At 46.9% G+C, this 26007-nt stretch overlaps 1 protein-coding gene across 1 annotated transcript; it reads left to right on the top strand.

The window, feature by feature from the left end:
* Positions 1-266: 266 nt before the first annotated feature.
* LOC136573581 (ankyrin repeat domain-containing protein 33B-like) lies at positions 267-21113 on the top strand. Its single transcript, XM_066574852.1, is given in 6 exon segments — positions 267-455; positions 684-932; positions 19684-19877; positions 19935-20186; positions 20188-20977; positions 20979-21113. Coding segments are annotated over 6 exon segments (1809 nt in total).
* Positions 21114-26007: the final 4894 nt, after the last annotated feature.

Below are 26007 nucleotides of genomic sequence, written 5' to 3'. Positions count from 1 at the left end.
AGTTCTGAGAGTGTTAATAGGGTCCACATCCTCACCAAAAGAGTCAACGTCCCAAAACAGTTAGACTCCTGCTCAATGTTAGTTTTAGCCCTGTTGGATTGATCAATATGATAGATAGATAAACATAAATAACAATAAATATATTATAAAATATTCCTACAGATGCTGAGAGCTGTATTAAATGCCAAAGTGATAAATGGCCAAATGAGAAGAGAGACTGATGTCTGCCCAAAGTCATGGAATTCATCTCTTACCAGAATGACACAATGGCTTCTATATTTTCCAGTGTCTCGGTCTTTGGATGTCTTGTGACCGGCTTCATATTTAGAATATTTATTTCCCACCGGAACACTCCTATTGTTAAAGCTAATAACCGGAACCTGAGTTATCTCCTCCTGGTCTCCATCATCCTCAGCTTCCTCTCCATCTTCTTGTTTTTAGGTTGTCCCAGTGACGTAACTTGTAGATTCCGGGAAACCAGTTTTGGGATTTTTTTCTCAGTAGCCGTCTCTTCACTTCTCGCCAAGACTGTTATGGTCTGCGTAGCATTTAAGTCTACCAAGCCTGGTAGCCCCTGGAGAAAATGGCTGAATGTGAAACTGCCCTATACCATAGTGCTGTTGTGTTCATCTTAACAAGTTGTCATCTGTGTTATCTGGTTGTCTCTTTTTCCTCCATTCCAGGACTTTGACACTCAGTCTTATCCTGGAAAGATCATCATTCAGTGTAATGAAGGCTCAGATGTTTGCTTCTACTCCATGTTGGGTTATATGGGGCTCCTGGCAGTGGTAAGCTTTGTTCTAGCTTTCATGGTGAGGACCTTACCAGACAGTTTTAATGAAGCCAAGTACATCACCTTCAGCATGCTGCTATTCTGCAGTGTCTGGATCTCCATGATCCCAGCTTATTTGAGCACCAGAGGGAAATACATGGTAGTGGTGGAGATATTTGCAGTGATGGCGTCCAGCACTGGACTTTTAGGTTGTGTGTTTTTCCCCAAATGTTTTATTATTATGTTTAAATATGAAATGAATAGAAAAACTGATCTGCTGGGGAAAAGGAAGTAATCTTGAAAAAATATGACCCCCTGATAATAAAGAGTAGTACAGCTTGAACATATCTTGTCAAACCACCACTTCTGGTAAAGTGACAGGTGACCCACCGACTTATTATATCTCTTCAACCCACCTCCTCCCCACCTCTTGTAGAAGTGTAAGTGGCGATACCCTTAAGTACAGTTTATCAAGCCACCCCATCCCTGGAGTAGTGAAGGCCCCAGCCTATGACTTATCAACATTTTCCTGGGAAAAAAAAATTATATATAAATATATATATGTATTTTTTTGTCCCGGCTGTGGCCTTTAGTTGCATTATGTACCAAGTGCAGCATGTTAGATCTAGGAATAACAGTGCCCCTGTAAATAAATTTGCTTTTATCATTCCATGTTGTAATATTTTTGCTCTGCAACAGTGTGTTTAGTAAAAACGCAAAATCTTTTTTGAAACAGTGTGGGAAGTAATTACACTGTAAAATAACATCTGTTACCCATATCACTGGATGCTGTCTCCCCTTTTCACCCAGTGTAGCTCAATGCTGGTTAAGCCTGATATTGCAGAGAGGATTGTGTGTGATGCCGTCCAGAATAACAATGAAGCATGCATGTTTGTGCGACCAGAATGTGGGCGACTCCACCTAAATTCTACAAGGTCCCAGTATTTCAATTATAAGCAGTACTTCCCGGTAGTGTTGTTGGCAGTTGTTGATAGTAACTATCATTTTCTGCTTGTAAATATTGGGGCCTACGGAAGCATTTTGTATGCTCTCATTTTCAGGGCTTCCAAAATCAGTCAGCAGTAGAGATGAGCGAACACGTTCGGCCCCGCCCCTTTTTCGCCCGAACACCGAACTTTGCGAACACTTCAGTGTTCGGGCGAAAAAGTTCGGGGGCCGCCGTGGCAGCGCGGGGGGGTGCGGCGGGGAGTGGGGGGGAGAGGGAGAGAGGGCTCCCCCCTGTTCCCCGCTACTGCCGCCCGCGCCGCCGCGCATCTCCCCGCCCCCCGGCGGCACCCGGACCTTTACGCGCGAACACTGCAGTGTTCGGCAAAGCCGGTGTCCGGGTGCGGATGTGTCCGTAACGGACACGTTCGCTCATCTCTAGTCAGCAGCTTTGTGACGACCAGCTATACTTGCCAGAACCATGGGTTCTTCCTGGCTTGTTATCTCCATTTGTCATTGTGGGGGATGAGAATTTGGTCTCAGGTTTCATGTCTTATGTCTCTTTGTTCATAGGGAGATGGACACCAGGAGGCTGGTGTTTAATTATCTTCTCACCAATGCTGGGCGTTTCATAAATTGTGACTTCGGGGTTCTCACCAACAAGTAGAGAGTTTTCCACAGTGCCCTTTAGCACTGACAAAATTGGTGCAGTAATTAGAGCCTGAGTGGTTTTGCATAATTATTAGAGATGAGCGAACGTGTTCGTCCGAGCTTGATATTCGTGCGAATATTAGGGTGTTCGGGATGTTTGTTATTCGTAACGAACACCATGCGGTATTCGGGTTACTTTCACTTCCTTCCCTGAGACGTTGGCGCGCTTTTCTGGCCAATTGAAAGACAGGGAAGGCATTACAACTTCCCCCTGTGACGTTCAAGCCCTATACCACCCCCCTGCTGTGAGTGGCTGGGAAGATCAGATGTCACCCGAACATAAAAGTCGGCCCCTCCCGCGGCTCGCCTCAGATGCCTTGTGAGTTAGATGAGGGACAGTGCTGCTGGTACCGGAGCTGCTGTAGGGAGAGAAATAGCAGTTAGTGTAGGCTTCAAGAACCCCAAAGGTCCTTATTAGGGCCAGTAATACCTGTGTGTTGGCTGCTGTTAGCAGTGCCTTTTTTTTTTTTCTCAAAATCGCCTCTGCAGAGCGTTGCACCCGGCATTAGGGACAGAAGTGTTGGATAGGCAGGGAGAGTGTTAGGAGTGAGTGTAGCCTTCAAGAACCTCAACGGTCCTTTCTAGGGCCATATTTAACCGTGTGCAGTACTGTCCAGGCTGCTGTTAGCTGTGCTGCATTTTTTTTTTCTCAAAATCGCCTCTGCAGAGCATTGCACCCTCCATTGATACTACAGGGAAAGAATTGTGTAGGCAGGGCCACAACACAGTTATTATTCATTGAATATACACAGTGGGTCCTTTTGGTGTAAAAAAAGGGAACCGAAATCTATTTGTCCTGCCTCTGTCCGTCCTAAGGGCTGTGGACACGTGTGAGCTGCGTGTACAACGTTAAAAAATCAGACGCACCCAGCTACGGTTTACTGCTGGCTTCGCCATTTGCTTTCCTTAATTGGGAAAAAAATACCTGCTCTGCCAGAGTTAATAACTCTGCTACCCTCAAGTTCTGTGACAGATTAGCAGGGACACAGCACAGTTATTAAACTTAGATTATTCATTGAATATACGCAGTGGGTCCTTTTGGTGTAAAAAAAGGGAAAAAATTATATTTGGCCTGCAGTCTTGCGCCAATTTATTTCCTGCCTGTGAAATCAAATCACTGGTAATACAGCATGCTGAGGGGTAGGGGTAGGCCTAGAGGACGTGGACGCGGCCGAGGACGCGGAGGGCCAAGTCAGGGTGTGGGCACAGGCCGAGCTCCTGATCCAGGTGTGTCGCAGCCGACTGCTGCGCGATTAGGAGAGAGGCACGTTTCTGGCGTCCCCACATTCATCGCCCAATTAATGGGTCCACGCGGGAGACGGTTATTAGAAAATGAGCAGTGTGAGCAGGTCCTGTCCTGGATGGCAGAAAGTGCTTCGAGCAACCTATCGTCCACCCGCAGTTCTGCGCCGTCCACTGCTGCAAATCCGAATCCTCTGTCTGCTGCTCCTCCTTCCTCCCAGCCTCCTCACTCCACTACAATGACACCTGCTCAGGAGCGGGAACACTCCCAGGAACTGTTCTCGGGCCCCTGCTTAGATTGGGCAGGAGTGGTTCCTCTCCCACCAGAGGAGTTTATCGTCACTGATGCCCAACCATTCGAAAGTTCCCGGGGTCCGGGGGAAGAGGCTGGGGACTTCGGCCAACTGTCTCAAGAACTTTCTGTGTGTGAGGAGGACGATGACGATGAGACACAGTTGTCTTGCAGTGAGGTAGTAGTAAGGGCAGTAAGTCCGAGGGAGCAGCGCACAGAGGATTCGGAGGAAGAGCAGCAGGACGATGAGGTGACTGACCCCACCTGGTGTGCAACGCCTACACAGGACAGGTCTTCAGAGGGGGAGGCACGGGCAGCAGCAGGGCAGGTTGCAAGAGGCAGTGCGGTGGCCAGGGGTAGAGGCAGGGCCAGACCGAATAATCCACCAACTGTTTCCCAAAGCGCACCCTCGCGCCATGCCACCCCGCAGAGGCCGAGGTGCTCTAAGGTCTGGCAGTTTTTCACAGAGACGCCTGACGACCGACGAACAGTGGTGTGCAACCTTTGTCGCGCAAAGCTCAGCCGGGGAGCCAACACCAACAGCCTCACCACCACCAGCATGCACAGACATATGATGGCCAAGCACCCCACAAGGTGGGACGAAGGCCGTTCACCGCCTCCGGTTTGCACCCCTGCCTCTCCCCCTGTGCCCCAACCTGCCACTGAGATGCAACCCCCCTCTCAGGACACAGGCACTACCGTCTCCTGGCCTGCACCCACACCCTCACCTCCGCTGTCCTCGGCCCCATCCACCAGTGTAGTTCAGCGCACCGTCCAGCCGTCGCTTGCGCAAGTGTTGGAGCGCAAGCGCAAGTACGCCGCTACGCACCCGCACGCTCAAACGTTAACCGTCCGCATAGCAAAATTCATCAGCCTTGAGATGCTGCCGTATAGGGTTGTGGAAACGGAGTCCTTCAAAAGTATCATGGAGGCGGCGGCCCCGCGCTACTCAGTTCCCAGTCGCCACTACTTTTCCCGATGTGCCGTCCCAGCCCTGCACGACCACGTCTCCCACAACATTGTACGCGCCCTCACCAACGCGGTTACTGCCACGGTCCACTTAACAACGGACACGTGGACAAGCACAGGCGGGCAGGGCCACTACATCTCCCTGACGGCACATTGGGTGAATTTAGTGGAGGCTGGGACAGAGTCAGAGCCTGGGACCGCTCACGTCCTACCCACCCCCAGAATTGTGGGCCCCAGCTCGGTGGTGGTATCTGCGGAGGTGTATGCTTCCTCCACTAAAGCACCCTCCTCCTCCTCCTCCTCCTCCGCAACCTCTGTCTCGCAATCAAGATGTGTTAGCAGCAGCATGTCGCCAGCAGTCGGTGTCGCGCGGTGTGGCAGCACAGCGGTGGGCAAGCGTCAGCAGGCCGTGCTGAAACTACTCAGCTTAGGAGATAAGAGGCACACGGCCCACGAACTGCTGCAGGGTCTGACACAGCAGTACGACCGCTGGCTTGCGCCGCTGAGCCTCCAACCGGGCATGGTCGTGTGTGACAACGGCCGTAACCTGGTGGCGGCTCTGCAGCTCGGCAGCCTCACACACGTGCCATGCCTGGCCCACGTCTTTAATTTGGTGGTTCAACGCTTTCTGAAAAGCTACCCACGCTTGTCAGACCTGCTCGTAAAGGCGCGCCGGCTCTGCGCACATTTCCGCAAGTCCCACACGGACGCTGCCACCCTGCGCACCCTGCAACATCGCTTTAAGCTGCCAGTGCACCGACTGCTGTGCGACGTGCCCACACGGTGGAACTCTACGCTCCACATGTTGGCCAGGCTCTATGAACAGCGTAGAGCTATAGTTGAATTCCAACTCCAACATGGGCGGCGCAGTGGGAGTCAGCCTACTCAATTCTTTTCAGAAGAGTGGGCCTGGTTGGCAGACATCTGCCATGTCCTTGGTAATTTTGAGGAGTCTACCCAGGTGGTGAGCGGCGATGCTGCAATCATTAGCGTCACCATTCCTCTGCTATGCATCTTGAGAAATTCCCTGCAAAGCATAAAGGCAGCTGCTTTGCGCTCGGAAACGGGGGCGGTGGAAGACAGTATGTCGCTGGATAGTCAGAGCACCCTCCTGTCTATTTCTCAGCGCGTAGAGGAGGAGGAGGAGGAGCATGAGGAGGATGAGGAGGAGGGGGAAGAGACAGCTTGGCCCGCTGCTGACGGTACACCGGCTGATTGCCTGTCATCCTTTCAGCGTGTATGGCCTGAGGAGGAGGAGGGGGAGGAGCATGAGGAGGAGGGGGAAGAGACAGCTTGGCCCACTGCTGAGGGTACAGATGCAGCTTGCCTGTCATCCTTTCAGCGTGTATGGCCTGAGGAGGAGGAGGAGGAGGAGGAGGAGGAGGAGGAGGATCCTGAAAGTGATCTTCCTAGTGAAGACAGCCATGTGTTGCGTACAGGTACCCTGGCACACATGGCTGACTTCATGTTAGGATGCCTTTCTCGTGACCCTCGCGTTGCACGCATTCTGGCCACAACGGATTACTGGGTGTACACACTGCTCTACCCATGCTATAAGGAGAACCTGCCCACTCTCATTCCCGAAGAGGAAAGGGGTTCGAGAGTGTTGCTATACCACAGGACCCTTGCGGACAAGCTGATGGTAAAATTCCCAGCCGACAGCGCTAGTGGCAGAAGGCGCAGTACCGAGGGCAAGGTAGCAGGGGAGGTGCGGAGATCGAGCAGCATGTACATCCCAGGCAGTGCAACAGTCTTTAAGGGCCTGGCCAGCTTTATGGCTCCCCAGCAAGACTGTGTCACCGCTCCCCAGTCAAGGCTGAGTCGGCGGGAGCACTGTAAAAGGATGGTGAGGGAGTACGTAGCCGATCGCACGACCGTCCTCCGTGACGCCTCTGCCACCTACAACTACTGGGTGTCGAAGCTGGACACATGGCCTGAACTACCGCTGTATGCCCTGGAGGTGCTTGCTTGTCCTGCGGCTAGCGTCTTGTCGGAGAGGGTGTTTAGTGCGGCTGGGGGAATCATCACAGATAAGCGTACCCGCCTGTCAACCGACAGTGCCGACAGGCTAACACTCATCAAGATGAACAAAGCCTGGATTTCCCCAGACTTCTCTTCTCCACCAGCGGACAGCAGCGATACGTAAGCAATACGTAGGCTGCACCCGCGGATGGAAGCTACGTTCTCTCTCACCATCCAAAACGGGAACATTTCTGCTTCATCAATCTGTGTCTAATATTCCTCCTCCTCCTCCTGCTCCTCCTCCTTAAACCTCACGTAATCACGCTGAACGGGCAATTTTTCTTAGGGCCACAAGGCTCACTCATCTAATTTTTCGAAACAGTTTTTATATGTTTCAATGCTCTTAAAAGCGTTGAAACTTTAACTTGAACCAATTGTTCGTTAAACTGGGCTGCCTCCAGGCCTAGTTACCACTTAAGCCACATTAACCAAAGCGATTAATGGGTTTCACCTGCCATCTTGGTTGGGCATGGCCAATGTTTACTGAGGTACATTAGTACTGTTGGTACACCAATTTTTTGGGGCCCTCACCTACAGTGTAATCATAGCAATTTGTATGTTCTTCGCCTGCACTCATGGTACAGAAGTGTGTGTGGGGTTGGCCTACACTTTAGCTACATAAATGTAACTTGGGCCTTGGCTATACTAAGGCTACTGAAATGGAACTAAGACTGCGCTCCCACTATACTGCTGCTTTAGAATTGTTACTGGGGCCTGTCTTGAGTGCTACTATTGCTGACATGGAACGAAGACTGCGCTCCCACTATACTGCTGCTTCAGAATTGTTACTGGGGCCTGTCTTGAGTGCTACTATTGCTGACATGGAACGAAGACTGCGCTCCTCCTATAATGCTGCTAGTGACATGTTAGTGGGGCCTGTCCTAATGCTACGGCTGAAATGTTACGAATTATGGGCTCTGCCTATACCGCTGCTAATGGTATGTCTCTGGGGTGTGGAAACAGAGGCTTCCCAAAGACATGATGGCGGCGAGGCCATTTCCCACCAACGCGGTTACTGTTAAGGTGCATATAACCACGGACACATGGAGAGGACACGTAGTGCCTCAAAAACATCCCCCTCCTCCTCCAACAGGGAAAACATTCTTGGCAAATGCCTTTGCATTGGTTCGTCTGGTGGCAGTCCAAGAATTTCACCTTTACCGACACTACAAGAGAGCCCCCCCACCATCCCCCCGCCACGGCCCACTTAATCCTGGCCACATTCCGTAAACCAACAAAATAAAACCGCGCTACTAGGTCCGCAGTCACCACCACATTACCACCAACGCGGTTACTGATAAGGTGCATATAACCACGGACACGTGGAGAGGACACGTAGTGCCTCAAAAACATCCCCCGCCACGGCCAACTTAATCCTGGCCACATTCCGAAAACCAACAAAATACAACCGCGCTACTAGGTCCGCAGTCACCACCACATTACCACCAACGCGGTTACTGTTAAGGTACATATTACCAGTCTGACTGGGGCATGCAGACACCTTGACAGAATGAATAGTGTGTGGCACATAGGTTCCCCATTGCTATGCCCACGTGTGCAGCTCCTGATGGCGGTGGCACAGGATTATATTTCTCATTGCTTCTGTACAGCATTGTGGGCTATCGCCCCGCCCCTTTTAAAGAGGGTCGCTGCCTAGCCGTGCCAACCCTCTGCAGTGTGTGCCTGCGGTTCCTCCTCATGGCAGACGCACTTCTAAATAGACATGAGGGTGGTGTGGCATGAGGGCAGCTGAAGGCTGCGCAGGGACACTTTGGTGTGCGCTGTGGGGGGGAGGGGGGGGGGCGGTTGGTCAGCATGTAACCCAGGAGAAGTGGCAGCGGAGTGTCATCCAGGCAGTGATTGTGCTTTGTTGTAGCTAGTGTGGTGCTTAGCAAAGGTATGCCATGCTAATGAGGGCTTTTCAGAAGTAAAAGTTTTTGGGAGGGGGGGGGCCCCACTCTTGCCGCTATTGTGGCTTAATAGTGGGACCTGTGAACTTGAGATGCAGCCCAACACGTAGCCCCTCGCCTGCCCTATCCGTTGCTGTGTCGTTCCCATCACTTTGTTGAATTGCCCAGATTTTCACACATGAAAACCTTAGCGAGCATCGGCGAAATACAAAAATGCTCTGGTCGCCCATTGACTTCAATGGGGTTCGTTATTCGAAACGAACCCTCGAACATCGGGGGAAGTTCGTTTCGAATAACGAACACCCGAGCATTTTGGTGTTCGCTCATCTCTAATAATTATTGCTGGGACATTTATGCACGTTGGAATTCAGAAGTGGCTTCAACTCCAACTCTCCCTGCGTACAAGTAACCAAGAGAACTGTTCTTTTCAAACAGTATTATTTTTTGAAGCTGGTTGCACTTCCATTTTTGTTTATAGCTGGATATTTATTGGCAGATGTTGAGTAATGGACTCGCAAGACAACGAGGACCCTTGACGTGGGTTTTAAGCTTAACCTAATTTGGCAAACTTGCACCTCTTTTGTTTTTCGTTATAGTCACTTTAGACACTTAGCCTATGTGTAGAGGTTTGCCAAATTAGTAACAAATATCTAGTAATTGTTCTCAACTAGCCCACTAAATCATAATAGTGATATAAAGACAATGTGAAACCAAATTTCTCTTTTTTCAGGTACTAAGCAAACCATGTGTTGTGTGTCACAAGCTGACTGTTTAGAAATGTGTAGGACAGCACTGGCTGTGTCATTACCAGGTGGAGAGCACAGTATTGTAATATTGGCACCCTAATTTTGGTAGATCCAATATTGCTTTCAGCCATTGTGGGAAACTACATGCCAGCACAGCATCTGAAAGCAATGCAATAGCCAACATTTACCAGGCTTTTGCACCTATGTTGTCACATTACTTCCCTTGGCAAGTAACAGGGTCACTGTTTTTCATACTTTCAGAAAAGTTTTTTTTTTTTTTTTTTTTAAAGCAAGGCCTATTATGCACACATGCAGCTGGTTACCCTGTCAGAAAAAAATAAAGTACTACAGCATAGTATTGGAAACTTGTTTATAGCTCACAAATGTAAAAAAGTACAGTAATATAATGTTAATAAAAATGTGGTTCTTAGCAAACGTCTCTAATGAAACAGCGAGACAAAATATTTCACTATTCATGAAAAAAACTCCTCCACAGAATGGTCGTCAAATCCCACTGGGGCCAGGCTGGGGAAGACTTTCCACCAATGATGAATGACTAGGATGGGGTACTAAGGATAGGGAGTAGAGATGAGCGAGCACCAAAATGTTCGGGTTCTCGTTACTCGAGTCGAGTCTTTCGTAATGCTCGAGAGCTTGTTTCCAGTAACGAACCCCATTGAAGTCAATGGGAGACTCGAGCATTTTTCAAGGTAACCTATGCTCTGCATAGGAGAGGGTGTGTGATTCACCTGAAAATATCAGAAAGTGATGCAAACACCACAGAAATGGATAGGCAACAGCAGGGGCAGCATGCATGGATTCATCTGAAGCTCCCAGGTCGCACAATTAAGCCAAAGAACCTGTTGGTCACCCCCCTAACAATTTAGTTGGGCCAGACCATAATCAGCAAGGCACACGTGCTGGCACATCTTAGCTAAGAACCACACTAGGTGGAATGAAGGCCAATCACTGGCTGCGGGTGACACCACTGCCTCTTCCTTTGTGTTATATGCTGGCATTGCTGTCCAATCCCCCCCCCCCCCCCATCCAGGACGCAGGCACGAGCCTGTATTCACGGCGTACTGAAATTTCTTCTCAGCGCAGCATCCAGCTGTCCCCATCCCAGACAGGGGAAGGCGCACCCCTTCGCCTACTTTACCAACGGGAGCTCCGCGACGCAGTAGGCCGGTCCTTCCGGCTCCTGACGTCCCACGGAGCAGCATGTGGAAGAGGAGCGTCCCTCTCCTCTCGTCCTGGGGGTTCAGGTCAACCCGCCTTTGTCCTGGAGTACTGGCGGAGAGCTGGCGGTCTTTGATCTAACTTCTCAAAGCGCTGAGAAGGAGTGGGGACGAGCACACTGGAATCAATGCACCGCAGCCGCCCCTCTGCCGCCTCTCTTTGGAGAAGAGCCATGGAGTCCCCAAATCCCCTCTCTGCCTGTCCGACCATGGTAGCTGGCTGGGCGGCCATCTGACTCGGGCACACCCTCCGAGCAGTACTTGTCTACGTGTCGGTCGTTATGCGGACCTTCCCAGTAACCGCGTTGGTGAGGGCACAGTTTATGTTGCAGGAGACGTGCTGGTGTAGGACGGCACACTGGGAAAAATAGTGGCAATAAGGGACCGAGTAGCGGGGGACCACCATCATGTTTTTGAAAGCCTCCGTTTCCACAAGCCTGCATGGCAGCATTTCCAGGCTGAGTAATTTGAACGCTGCGCTGAGAGACATTGCTGGATGGAGTGGAGGACGGTGGAGGTGAGGGTGTGGGTGCAGGCCGGGAGGCGCTTAGTCTGCATCCTGGGAGGGGGATTGGATCTGTGTGGCAGGTTGTGGCACAGGGCAAGAGACAGGCTCTGTCCCTACCTCTACCCCTGGCCATCCCACTGCCTCTTCCAACCTATCCTGCTGCTGCACTTGCTTCCCCCTCTGAAACCCTGTCTTCAGTAAGCTTAGCAAGCCAGGTGGGGTCAGTCACCTCATTGTCCAGCAGCTCTTCCTCCGAATTCTCTGTGACAATGTACACGTTTAAAGTTTGTGCATGCGGGTGGGTGGTGACGTATTTCTGCTTTTGCTCCAACGCTTGTGTTAGCGACAGCTGAACGCTGCGCTGAGAGACATTGCTGGATGGCGTGGGGGACGGTGGAGGTGAGGGTGTGGGTGCAGGGTGGAAGGCGCTTGGTCTGCATCCTAGGAGGGGGATTGGATCTGTGTGGCAGGTTGTGGCAAAGGGAAAGAGGTGGTGGTGTGACCCGGAGGCGGTGAATGGTCTTTATCCCACCTTGTTGGGTGCTTGGCCATCATATGCCTGCGCATGCTGGTGGTGGTGAGGCTGGTAGTGGAGGCTTCCCTGCTGATCTTGGTACAGTACAGGTTGCACACCACTGTTCGTCGGTCGTCCGTGCTCTCACTGAAAAACATCCACACCTTTGAACACCTAACCCTCTGCATCGAGGCTTGCCGCAAGGGGGTGCTGTGGGAAACAGTTGGGGGATTCTTTGCTCTGGCCCTGCCTCTCCGCCTGGCCACCCCACTGCCTCTTCCAACCTGTCCTGCTGCTGCACTTGCCTCCCCCTCTGAAACCCTGTCCTCAGTAGGCTAAGCAATCCAGGTGGGGTCAGTCACATCATCATCATCATCAAACAGCTCTTCCTCCGAATCCTCTGTGCGCTCCTCCCTCGGACTTACTGCCCTTACTACTACCTCATTGACAGACAACTGTGTCTCATCATCCTCATCCACAAAAAGCTCTTGAGACAGTTGCTGGAAGTCCCCAGCCTCATCACCCGTACTTGGGGAACTTTCCAAAGGTTGGGCATCAGTCACGACAAACTCCTCTGGTGAGAGAGGAACCGTTTTTTCCCACTCAGGGCAGGGACCCGAGAATAGTTCCTGGGAGTCTCCCTGCTCAGAATCTGTCATTTTCCTGGAGTGACCTGGCTGGGAGTAAGGAGGAGCAGCCAGAGTATTTAGAGTTGCAGTCCCTAGGCTGGGAGTAGTGGACTGTGTAGAAGACTGGGGGTTCGATACATTGCTGGACACGTTATCTGTGATCCATGACAAGACCTGCTTACATTGCTCTGCTTCTAATAAAGGTCTACCATGTGGACCCGCAAATTCTTTTTTTTTTTTTAATCCAAGATTTTTATTTAGTTTTTTTCCATAAAGTAATACAGAACATGCAGTAATGGATCACATTAGTAAAAGGGGAAGGTATGGCAGGTGATGTGGATCCTTCATTACTAATAGCCATATATACAGAAACTAAACATTGAACAGTAGTTCTTGCATAGGATGTTGGTCGCTCTCCTAAATACCTCTGTCTTGTTTAATCAAGGCGACATTAAAAAAGAAACATGAAAAAAAAATGTATACATGGGGGGGTAGACAGAAGGGGTGAGAGGGAAGAGGGGTGAGGTGGGAGAGCGAAAGAGGGGGGGGGGTGTTTCTCAGTTCTACATCTTCCGTTCGCCACTCCCCACCCTCCGTTCCCTGTCCAGGGTTGCAGGTCACATCAGGTCACATCCTCATTCTGAGCTATAACCCGACTCTCCTAGTTGAAGTCTGTTGTTGTGAAGATATGTGTTGAATAGATTGATATTGGTATGGTATTAACACTGTTACTCGTCTTCCTCCTTATTTGCCCTCATTTAAGGGAACGCCAGGGGCTCCATATTTGCACAAATCAATCATGGTCACCTTTGGACCAACTCGACAGTTCCTCAAGATTACAAATCAGGTCCACTTTTTCTTTCCATTAACTTAATGAGGGAGGAGTCTTCTGTATCCATAGCAAGGGGATTAGGGCTTTTGCTGCGTCTATTAGAAGCGCAATCAGTTTGTTTTTTAGTGGTTGAAAATTTGCTGAAGGCCTCCAAAGGAAGATAATATCCGCTGTCAGCACTAGATTTGGAGAAAGACCTTGTAGCGCTTTTTCTACCTCTCTTCAGAAAGGGGCTATGACCGAGCATTCCCACCAGGTATGCAAGTAGGAGCCTATGTCAGAGTTGCATCTCCAGCATTTATTGTGTGGTGCTAATTTATAAGCGTGCAGCCATTGCGGTGTTTTGTACCATCTTACTAACAGCTTCTAATGGCTCTCCTGTAGTAAGATGCAAGGGGAAAGACCAAAAGTTGTTTTCATGATAACTTGAGTTTCCTCTGAAGAGAGTGAAATATTCAGTTCACTCTCCCAAGAGAGCAGAAAGGCTGCTTTTGTGGGAATAGTTGGAGAAATGAAGCGTCTCTTTAGGTTTGCTAGTTTCCTCTGTCCCGAGACTTTCTCTCCCAGGACCCCTTCAAATGTAGTCCTAGGTCTAGTTGACTTAGAGGTGTTCAGGAACCCCTTGATAGCATTAATAACATGCGCTTTTTGTAGGACGGAGAAGCTATGCTGGGGGAGAAGGGTCTGCAAAACCTCTGGAGGTTTTTTATGAGCTTGAGCCTGAAGATCTCCTACTGAGATTCCCTTGAATCTCTTCCAAATACTGGCTGTCGTCAGATTTGAAGGGGGGCGCCGTGGGTGAGTGGGGGGTTTGCAGCGGGGAGTGGGGGGGAGAGGGAGAGAGAGAGGGCTCCCCTTTGTTCCCCGCTGCTACCCCCTGCTCCGCCACGCCTCCCCCCGCCCCCCGGCGTCCCCCGAATCTTTTCACCCGAGTACGGAAGTACTCGAAAATCGCGGTGCTCGATCGAGTAATTACTCAAAACGAGTATATTCGCTCATCTCTAGAAGGGATCTTAAGCAACCTACATATTACGCGTAAAGGCATTGCTGGGGAGGGGTTCCGGGCCAGAAAATTCCCAAGTTCGCCCAAGGTCTCGCAGGGGCCTCAGAGAAGCAGGTCAAGGTTGTACCTCTTAGACCTCGCTTTGGGGGGGGAACCAGAGGACCTCCACCGAGGATTCTCCATACGTTCCTTCAGCCAATAACAATAAGGATGGGTCTCTTACGGGCTAAATGAGCTCCATCCAATAATTTAGTTGCACCGCTTTATAGAAATCTTCAATGCAGGGAAGGTCCATTCCGCCCTCATAACGCTGTTTTATCATAAGGCCGTAGGCCAGTCGTGGCCTCTTATGCCTCCAAACGTAATCCGTGAAAGCTCTCTTGAGGACTTTAAAGAAAGATTTTGGGAGACAAATCAGGAGCATACGAAGTTTATATAAGATTGACGGGAGTATATTGGATTTTAGAATATTTTTCCTGCCAAACCAAGAGATGGAAGGCAAATCATATGAATGGAGTATATCCTTGACCTTGGTTATCAGAGGATGGAAATCATGCATATACAAATCTTCAGGTTTCTTGGTGAGCTTGATACCTAGGTAATCAATAAAAGAGTTAGACCAAGTGAAGGGTGAGCTGGACTTTAGGGGGCTGCATCGTGATTCTGGGATAGAAATGTTCAGGATTGTGGATTTTGAGAAGTTTACTTTAAAATTTGATAAGGAACCAAATTCTTCCAGAAGCGAGGCAAGTCTAGGGATCCCACTCTCTGGTTCGGTAACGACAAACATAATGTCGTCCGCAAAAGCTGCAGCAGATATGTAGAAGGAGCCTACTCTCAGGCCTTTTATCGGTGGATCCTGTCTCACCCTCTGGAGGAAGGGCTCTAGTGCGAGAATAAAGAGGGAAGGAGAGAGAGGGCAACCCTGATGGGTTCCCTTGCGTATGTCAAATGGGGAGGATAATATTTCAATAATTTTCTGTCTTGCATACGGTTTAGAGTAAAGTGAAAAAAATTGAAGCAATGAAGGGGGAATGGGGGGTGGGGGGGTTAAATTGAATTGTCTGAGGGCTGCTTCTAGATAAGTCCAGCTCACCCTATCGAACGCATCGGTCCCTAGAAAAGCCAGAGGGATGTTTTGGGATTGGGCATATCTTGCTATATGTAATAGTCGGAGACAGTTGTCCCTTCCCTCCCTCCCCTTGACAATTCCTGCTTGTTCCTTATTAATCAGTATAGGGATAAAGTCTTCTAGCCGTTTGGCCAGTAACTTAGCCCAAATTTTAACGTCTAAGTTTATTAATGAAATTGGCCTATAGCTGCCACATAGTTCAGGGTTTTTCCCTTCCTTATGTAGCAGTGTAATGTGGGCTTCTAAAGATTGTTTGGGGAGAGATTTACCTTGCGATAAGGCATTACATAGGTCTCTGAGGCAGGGGGGTCAGTATTTCTCGGAAAGATTTATTATAAGCTGTGGATAGGCCATCTGGGCCGGGACTCTTCCCGCCGGGCATGAACCAAGTATGTTTTCTATTTCTGCACAAGTAACCGGGGTCATTAATTTGTTAGCTTCTATTTCGTTTAGTTTGGGAAGATTAAGAGTATTTAAGTAATTATCTATTTCATCTCTTGTTTTTTGTGAGGCTTTTTGTGAGGCAAGGTTACCGCCATGGCCACTCAAGTCATACAGTCTTGAATAGAATTTTTGAAATTCATTAGCTATTTCTGAAGTAGAGGATACAACTTTATCTGCCTGTGTCTTTATTGCTGAGATATGGTTTCTGGCGCGTGCCTTTTTGAGTAAGGCAGTCATAAACCTACTACCTTTATTTCCATGCGCATATACTGTATGCTTAAAGTACAAGGGTCTTTTGTCGTACCTAGCTTCTAAGCAGTTTTTTAGTTCACATCTCAGGGATATTAATTCCTTTAAATTGTTTTTAGAATGAGAAATTTTGACTGTTTGTTCAAGCTTCACTATTTGGTTAAGCTTACTGTTGATTTCTTTCTGATGTTGTTTTTTCACTTTCATCCCTAATGCTATTAAGAGACCTCTTGTGAAAGCCTTATGGGCTTCCCATATAATAGGTATTTCTGTATCATCTTTTGTATGCCCAAAGAGAACAGGATTACTATGATCAAAAAATTTGGAATAGTAAAAGGTGTGTGGCTTCACTTATTATTTAACAATATAAAATAACTGGATAAAAGGTCCAACTGTGGACTGTCCTAAAGGACAGATTCCAATTCGGTAGCCAACTGGAAATAATGCCCAACTGGTCAAGACTGGTTAGGAGGAGGATCAGCGTCCATTGTTTCAAGTGTCACTCAATATGGCCTCCTCTCTGCTCTTCTTCTTTTTGTTTTTTGGTGATTTCGGATTTCTGACCAATTGCCACATCTCCGGTGTGGGTAGCTGGGTGAACTTTGGCAGGTCCGGCAAAGGTAACCAGCAGGGTAAGTCTATTGGCTCGATTTCCAGGTGTTGCCAGCAGCTCTGGAGGTCATCGGGAGAGTGAATATTGAAGCGCTTGCCTTATAGCTGAAACCCAGGTCGAAAGGGAACAGCCAAGCATATTTTATGCTTTTCGATCTTGGGGCATCAAGAAGAGGGCGTAGCGCACACCGTTTCATCAGTGTAGATGGAGCCAGATCTTGACAAATTTGAATAGGGGCACCTTCATATTGTAAATCTTTGCAGTTTCTTGCTGCTCTTAAAACTTCCAACGCGTCTTGAAAGGACAGTAATTTGCAAATTATGTCCCTGGGAGGATCGGTATTGGTTGGAGGCGGTCTCAACGCTCTGTGTATACGTTCGACGATGATAGAAGTCGCTCTATCCGCTCCTAGTAAGGAGGCAAAAATCTTCATTGCGACTTTGTCTAGAGCTTCTGCGGCCCAAGACTCTGGAAGTCCTTTTATACGTACATTATTACGTCTATTACGGTTCTCTAGGTCTTCCTGTGTACTGGAAACCCAATATATCTATATTTTGGGTTGTGGAGCTGTGTAGTGGACAGTGAACCTGTTTTTATATGTTTAGCGTTCTGTATACTAAATGACAGTACTTTTCCATTGCCCGCTCTTCTGATACAAATATAGATATATATTCTTTCATGTATCTACTTCCTTTAATGAAACTTCTATTCTCTAAACTCTGCTGACAAGCTAGTATTTAGCAAAAACATGCTATATTTTCTCCGTGTGCTTTGTAACTTTAGAAGAAGTAAAGTCAGACAAAAAAAAAAACAAAGTCTGAAGCAGCTACCGCAATAATAACCCAAGCAGTTTTACTGGAAACTTATGCAAATAACACGGGAAATTTATACAATTAATAGTTCAAGCTGTAATATCCAATCATATCGGAGGAACCACACGTGGGTCCAAGACGACCCACTCATCTCGTCCTGCTACCACATGATGGCCAATAACAGATGACCGGAGGATGGAAGAATTTCAAGATGCTTATCCAATAATTAAACAATACGTTGTATCTATGTAATCTTTGACCTGCCCAGATGGGCAGATATGTTAAACTCTTTAAAAGAGGCTGCGCGCCCAACAATAAAGCAGAATTGAGGAAGCTTATACATGCTGAACCTGTGTCAGTGTGAAATCTTCTTATGCGCATAATCAATTCCTAATTAATCTGGAAGGGTGTAAATATTCCTAATTGAGTAAGTCGTTGGACGCAAAAGGAAATCCACGACAGTTGGTGGCCCGTACGGGGGCGCTCTAATAACTATGTATAGATATATCAGGGGTCAGTACAGAGATCTCTCACATCATATATTTATACCCAGGACTGTAACAAAGGGGCGCTCTAATAACTATGTATAAAATATCAGAAGTCAGTACAGAGATCTCTCGCATCATCTACTATACCCAGGACTGTAACAAGGGGTCACTCTAATAACTATGTATAATATATCAGAAGTCAGTACAGAGATCTCTCGCATCATCTATTATACCCAGGACTGTAACAAGGGGGCGCTCTAATAACTATGTATAGATATATCAGGGGTCAGTACAGAGATCTCTTCCATCATCTATTTATACCCAGGACTGTAACAAGGGGGTGTTCTAATAACTATGTATACATATATCAGGGGTCAGTACCGAGATCTTTCCCATCATCTATTTATACCCAGGACTGTAACAAGGGGGTGTTCTAATAAATATGTACAGATATATGAGGGAGTTAGTCCTGATATCTCTCCCATCATCTATTATACCCAGGACTGTGACTATAATAAGGGGCCCCCATCTGCATCTAGAGGAAAGAAGGTTTCTGCACCAACATGGATGGGGCTCTCCACTGTAAGAGCAGTGAGACTATAGAAGTCTTTGTCTGAGGACACAGGGATGGCAAATTTGGTAAAAGAGTCCAAAAGGGGCGTGGACGCCTTTCTCGAGTGTTACAATAATGCATGTTATAATCACTAAATACTTCAGAAGGCTTGTGGATTCAGAGATTGATTACAATTGCTAGACTTGGAGTTGAGAAGGTATTTTTTCCTTAAATAAGGAGAATTAGCTTCTACTTCATTTGGATGTTTTGTCTTCCTCTGGATCAACATCGGGGATAATAGGCTGAACTGGACAGACATTAAGTCTTTTTTCAACCTAACATGCTATATTACTAGGTCCTTCTTTTATATTTTCCAATATCTTTTGAATCCATTTCTATCTTTGGTTAGAGATACGCATGATGAATCGCTACAAAAAGCTGCTAAAATGCGTGAAACTAAGCATAATTAGAGTTATCAGAATTTGAAACAATAAAGATTCTCACCTGTTAGTTTTGCATGCCTATCTTTCTGTTTTGCAGGACCTAACATCAACAGATGCACATCTCCAATTTAAATCTCTATTTAAATGTGCTCTGATGTCAACATGCTAAGCTGGATTCTCAATTTTCTCAGAAATGATGATAGGATTAAGGAGATGGACTTCTCCAAATGTCTTTTCCTCCATTCAAGGCAGCTGCTAAGGACCTGTTACATGTTATGCCTTTGCTGCATAAAAAGTATTTACATCTTTATCTAAAAGAAATGTACGTCTAGTTTGAGTTATTTTATGAAGCTTCTGCATGCTTTAATATGAGGTTGTTATACTGAAGTGGATCATCTTCCATTCCTAAATATAAATGGTTCTTTTATCTGGGACACAGAACATAGAGGGAGAAGCAAAGACTGCAAAGCGAAAGTCAGGGGTGCCTACAATTGTAGAAGAGAACAATTCAACTGACCTAGCAAAGGAAAAACAGGAACTGGAGGAAAAGGATGACAATATTAATGAAGAACAAGATAGCCTTGCATAGCGGGGTACGGGGGGCCCTCTACTACAGCTTCTTGCAGCTGTTCCCACTTTGGAGAATTGTATTACCACATGCAATTCCAAATTAATTGCTGGTGAAGAATGTGAAGAATATGATGAGTTTTCTGATGTTCGAAGCATTGCTTCAGATGACTCCTTTTATCCACCAGATTGTGAGACTGGTGGTTATTGGCAGCACAGTGAAGAAATTGAAGAAGAAGAGGAGTTTGAAAATGGAGAACTTGACAGTCTTAGTTATAACAGTTTGGAGAGCCTAGCAAGTCTTGAACCGCTGACTCTGTTTAAAGCATGCAGCAGCAATAATGTGATTATTTTAAAAGCTCTTATGCGCCAAGGCTTGACTAATGAGGAAGTTGGGGAGACAGACAAAAACAACAGAACTGGACTTCTTGTTGCATGTTATCAAGGTTATGTGGATATTGTAATAGCTCTATCACAATGCCCTTATGTTGATGTGAACTGGCAAGACAATGAAGGAAATACTGCTCTCATAACAGCGGCACAAGCAGGACATAACAATCACAAACTATTTGCTGAATTATTATCCTGACCTGGACCTCGAGAAGATAAATGTTCATGGATTCACAGCATTAATGAAAGCGTCAATTCAAGGCAGAACAGAATGTGTCCAAGCATTGATGTTAGCGGGTGCTGATATTCAAGCAGTGGATCCAAGTCGTCAGTTCACCTCTAGGGAATGGGCAAGATTTACAGGGAGATATGATGTAACCTATCTTATGCAGAAACTCTTAGATAGGCCGTCTCCGGAGCAATTTAGTCATCAGTTCCAAATGGAATGGCCTAAAATGAAAGAACTTCTTGCCAAGGCTGCAGAACCAAAAACATGTGTACAGAAAATGTCAGACTGTATGAAATCAGCATTTAATTTTAACTATTATAATGATCCTGAGGAGGATGGTGTGCTTGATCACATGGTCAAAATCACAACAAGCATGAACAGTCTGTTTGTTGCAGTTAGTTGCAGAACAGTGTGTCCAGATAGCCCCCCATGTGTTGGGAAACATAGATACTCTGTGCAGGAGATCCTAAGAAAACAGAGAGCAAACAAATTAAAAGCTTCCGACAAAAAACACACAAAGACCCATGAAAAACTTTTTAATAACTCGTGTGTTACTGTAGTTTCCAAGAAAAAGGAGAGAAGAGCTAGTCTTCAACCACATTTATCACAAATGACTGATGTGAAAGCTGCTAGAAGAAACAGTCTTTTACCATTAAACTTACTAAGAAGCAGTGTGAGGCCAGGACTCATAATCCCAAAGGTTCGCATCAGCAAGGCCCCTGCGCCAAACATTCTATCCTGATAAGGTAAGGAGGCACAGCAGCATGAGAGACAATACTTACTTACAGATTCCAAGATGGCGTTACAAGGAGTTAAAAGAAGAAAAGAAAAAAGCAGAAGAAGAGGCCTCCAAAGACTAACCAAGTTCTGCAAGAAAGGTTGTTCTCCTGGCCAGGCCATACCTGTACTTACATCTGTTGCCAAATTCCGCACCTTTCTGGGCCTTGTTTCATACCGCCGCCCATACAACAGTATTGACACAAAAGCACGGAGGACAACCACGGCCACTGGGATACTACTCCATGAGGTTGGATACAGTGACTCGAGGAGCTCCCTCATGTGTTTGTGCGGTGGCAGCAGTACAAGCAATGGTTGACAAATCTTCTAAGTTGGTATTGGACTACCCCCTAGTGGTCCTCACCCCAAATGACACCCAGAACATACTCATGCAAGTGCAACCCAAGCACTTATCTCTGGCCTATTAGATCCGGCTACAATGTGCTCTTTCCATGCCTCCCATATTTCTTTCCGATGTTGTACTACCTTGAACCTGGCTACTCTTCTTTTAATCGGGTATTCCGTTTCAAACGGGGGAGGGGAGGCATAGGTGATCTGAGTATGGCAGATCAGATATTTTTTAAATTTTTTAAATTCTTTGCAACAAGATTCTGATAAAAAAAACTGTTATTAGAACCCACAACCTTTGAATTAGAACCACTGTTAATAATGCATATTTTGAGTTTTCTTTTGTAGATGGTACCAGGGTGAGGATTGATGACTCCGAACCAGATATGCAGAGGTCACACAACAAGATGTCCTAAACGCAGAAGCTCTGCCTCCGCATGTCTCAGTGCAAGAAGCGGAACCGAAGGCCCTCACTGAGGCGTGTAGAGTGGTAGAAGGTAAGACGGCAACCCTTTACACTGACTCCTGGTAAGCATTTGGCATAGCTCATGATTACGGCCCAATATGGAAGGCCAGACAGCTTCTTATCTCAGTAGGACAGCCAATTAAGAATGGTGCAGCGGTGCAGAGTCTCATGGAGGCCCTACTACTACTACTACCTGGCAATGGAAAGCTCACACCGATTCCTACAATGGAGAAGCGAGAGTCGACATCCTCGCCGACAGCACAGCAAAGGCAGTGGCCCTCAAGCCGTGGAAGAAAGAAGAAAAGATACTGACAGCATGAGTCAGTGGCAAAAACTTTGGACATTGACAAAACTTTGGACATTGATAAAACTTTGGACATTGATATGCCAAGGACTTTACAGTTACAAGCCAACGAGGAAGGAAAGCAAAATGGGCTAAAAGACGGGAGCAACAGAACAGGACGGCGTATGGCAAACAGTCAGCAGAACTTGCCTACAGAGGTCCCTGTCCCCCATGATGGCCCAACTGGTACACAGAATCAAAAGCAGCAATGACGTCGACACTGAATGAGAATGGGTGGCACCTGGGTTCTCTGTAGTTGCTGCATCATTTGTCCAGTTTGCATGATCTTTGCCATATGCGAGTCAGGACAGAAGTAAGGTGGCCATATAACACTTGCCTGGACCACTCTACCCATTTCAGAGATTGCCAATTTGACCACATTCAGCTCACACCTGTTGGGGAGTATGAACATGTGCTTGTTGTTGCTGGAGTCTTTTTCAGGTTGGAGGCCCACCCTGATACTAAGGTAAATGAGCAGGTAACCTCACAGAAGCTCATGAATGAGGTAATCTGCAGATACAGGGTACCGGAAGTGAATGAGTTAAACGAAGGTACACACTTCATAGGTGAAATAATGTGACATCATGTCTGCTCTGGGTGTATCCCTGGCCTTTTACACACTCTACCATCCTTAGAGTAGTGGAAAGGTGGAGAGACTTAGTGGCACGCTAAAAAGGGAGAAGTGGAAGAAGGAATACTCTATAACTACTTAAGTGTTTTGCACCAGAGAGAGTATTACTGACTACCCTGGAAACTACACCTGCCAGACAAATGGGCAGGGTGGAGGGAGATTTTTGAGGAACTCACTAACGGGTATCGCTCTTCCTACGGTACAACAGGAGGGGAATGGAAGTAGAATTAGGTCCAGTCCTTAGGAGACGTTTACTGGCTTTGTGGAGACATGAGGTGGAGGACCCGCCTGGAAGGTAATTGGACAGGGGAGTGTGCCTTAGTAAAGCCCTTATGCTCCTCCACATCCTGTCAGACAGCATTGAGGATAATGAGGTTACCCCCAATAGTTACTTTATCTCGATCCAACTCTGTCTGTGTTTTGTGGTTTTCTTGTCATGTTGGTCTATCCTTGTTTTCTGCATAGGTACAGCGGTTCCTTCCAGTCTGGTCACTAGGTAGTGTAGGGTCAGTGTTGGCGGCCTGGACCTGTCCGCCTTCAGGGCTATCTCCAGAAGGGACATTGTTGTGGGTGAAGATCAGGGAGTCCCACGCCGTGCGTACCTGTGCATACTACTAGTATTGTAACAGTACACTAGAGTGAGAAGAGAGGCTCCTGGTGGTAGTTTTGACCTACACGTGTACATTGACGTCATAGGACAGCCAAGGGGGGTACCTGACGAGTTTTTAAAAAATTAGAGACCACGTTAAAGCTAGATTCGAGTCCATTTTTCCTGATCATTATGGTAAATAAAATGTTGACTGGATTAATGATGTTTATTAATGACTTTTCAAAATAGAATGGCCTTAGGTACGATTTTAGCTAAAAAGGTGAGTGTCTGTAAGATGATAGGGGAAACTGTACCTACATCCCAGACAACACATGATCCGCGGGTAAAGACGCAGTTGCCATTAAGAAGCTGACCGCACTAACTAAAAAGAGCTAACCTTTGGGACCAGTACTCGCCATGGATGAGCGGGTAGCAAAGGATCCTGGCTCAGATGGGCGTCGCCATTGTATGTGAACTGATTTTGCTTTATTTTATCTGCAGTGCACTCTGCTCATGCCATGCAACATGCCGGTGTTACAACACCCCCGATCCCGCTAACTTGCCACCTCTGGAAAAGGGAAGTGGGAATAATCACCTTGTAGTTTTCCTTCCAGACTGATAGATATGATTATGCACTTACTAATGAGACAGAGGTTTAGTCATGTTAATCAGTCATTAGATAGTGATAATTTTGCACTCTTTGTGGATGAATCGAGGTAGCGTCAAGAAGGCAGGTTCTACACAAGTTATGCAGTGTTTACCTGAAATAGTAAAAGCCGATCCTCTCCTAACCTAATGCCTCGAGATCCCAGGTGGTAGCCTAGACCTCCACATGTACAGAGATGCCGTAAGGGTACCTATGAGGGTACCAGATGAATATAAAGCCAGTGATCAAGTTAAAGCAGAATGGGTCTGGTCCTGTGGTAAGCTTTCCTACACAAATATCCCCACCAATATTCCAGGAGGGCCGTGTGCACTGTCCTGGCTAAGTATCCTTATGTACCAAAGACCCGATTGCCATAAGCCCACAACCTTTGAGCCCACACCTAGGTATCGGAGGGGCATTTACAGCCTAAGCGACAGTTGTGAAAGACTGCCACTCTACTGAGTTTTCAGAACATTCTACACTAGAGTTTATTCTGATAAAGAAGTTATTAATTATATTTGTCACCTTTATAGTCATCCTAATTTCTATTTGTTGATGGTATGTACAGTGTATTCCAACCCCGATGACTACCTGTTCCACCCCGATGACTACCTGCTCCATTGTGTGCCTACCACGATCTGGGACATCAAGGAGGGTCAATAGTTGAGAATGATATGTGGTAGTGTAGGAACAGTTAGTGTAGTGAGTTTAGTGAAACAGATAGTTTCAAGGGGGGTTTGTAGTGGAAACCCAATATATCTATATTTTGGGTTGTGGAGCTTTGTAGTGGACAGTGAACCTGTTTTTATATGTTTAGCATTCTGTATACTAAATGACAGTACTTTTCCATTGCCGGCTGTTCTGATACAAATATAGATATATATTCTTTCATGTATCCAATGTATCTACTTCCTTTAATGAAACTTCTATTCTCTAAACTCTGCTGACAAGCTAGTATTTAGCAAAAACACGCTATATTTTCTCTGTGTGTTTTGTAACTTTAGAAGAATTAAAGTCAGACATAAATAACCACAGTCTGAAGCAGCTACCGCAATAATAACACAAGCAGTTTTACTGGAAACTTATGCAAATAACACGGGAAATTTATACAATTAATAGTTCAAGCTGTAATATCCAATCATATCGGAGGAACCACACGTGGGTCCAAGACAACCCACTCATCTCTTCCTGCTACCACATGATGGCCAATAACAGATGACCGGAGGATGGAAGAATTTCAAGATGCTTATCCAATAATTAAACAATACGTTGTATCTATGTAATCTTTGACATGCCCAGATGGGCAGATATGTTAAACTCTTTAAAAGAGGCTGCGCGCCCAACAATAAAGCAGAATTGAGGAAGCTTATACATGCTGAACCTGTGTCAGTGTGAAATCTTCTTATGCGCATAATCAATTCCTAATTAATCTGGAAGGGTGTAAATATTCCTAATTGAGTAAGTCCTTGGACGCAAAAGGAAATCCACGACACCTGTAAGATGAGTACTTTGTTAAGCTGGCCATGTTGATCTTTTAATGCCAGCGGCAGCTCTAGGGAGTGGGTTGTGATAGATGATGTGGAAGATTCTAAATCATCAATCCTCCTCCCCATACTTCTGACCTCCTCCTTTATCTCATTAAGATCAGCCATTACAGGGCATAGAGCTGAAGAAAGTAGCTCTTTCATAAATCTCCTTCAGATTCTCTCACCATCTTCCCCTTCTAATGAATCCTCCGTCTCTCTGTCAGCCACAAGCGCTGCTGCAGTCTGCTGTGACGGCGCCATCTTGCCTGCTGCATGTGGAGAGCGAGCGGTCCGTTCCTTCAGGAATCTTTGTACGTCTGATTGCCCTCTGACCGGACGGGGGGTTCCCTCGTGGTCTCCCCCCTTTTCTCTACCTGTCTTGAGCATTTTCAAAGCGGAATCGCTGCTGATAAGGGCCCTGAAGTGTG

Source organism: Eleutherodactylus coqui, chromosome 7, assembly GCF_035609145.1.
Source record: "Eleutherodactylus coqui strain aEleCoq1 chromosome 7, aEleCoq1.hap1, whole genome shotgun sequence".
NCBI classification, from domain to species: domain Eukaryota; kingdom Metazoa; phylum Chordata; class Amphibia; order Anura; family Eleutherodactylidae; genus Eleutherodactylus; species Eleutherodactylus coqui.
The sequence above is the reverse complement of the archived record's forward strand: the minus strand, read 5'-3'. Positions and strand labels throughout refer to the sequence as shown.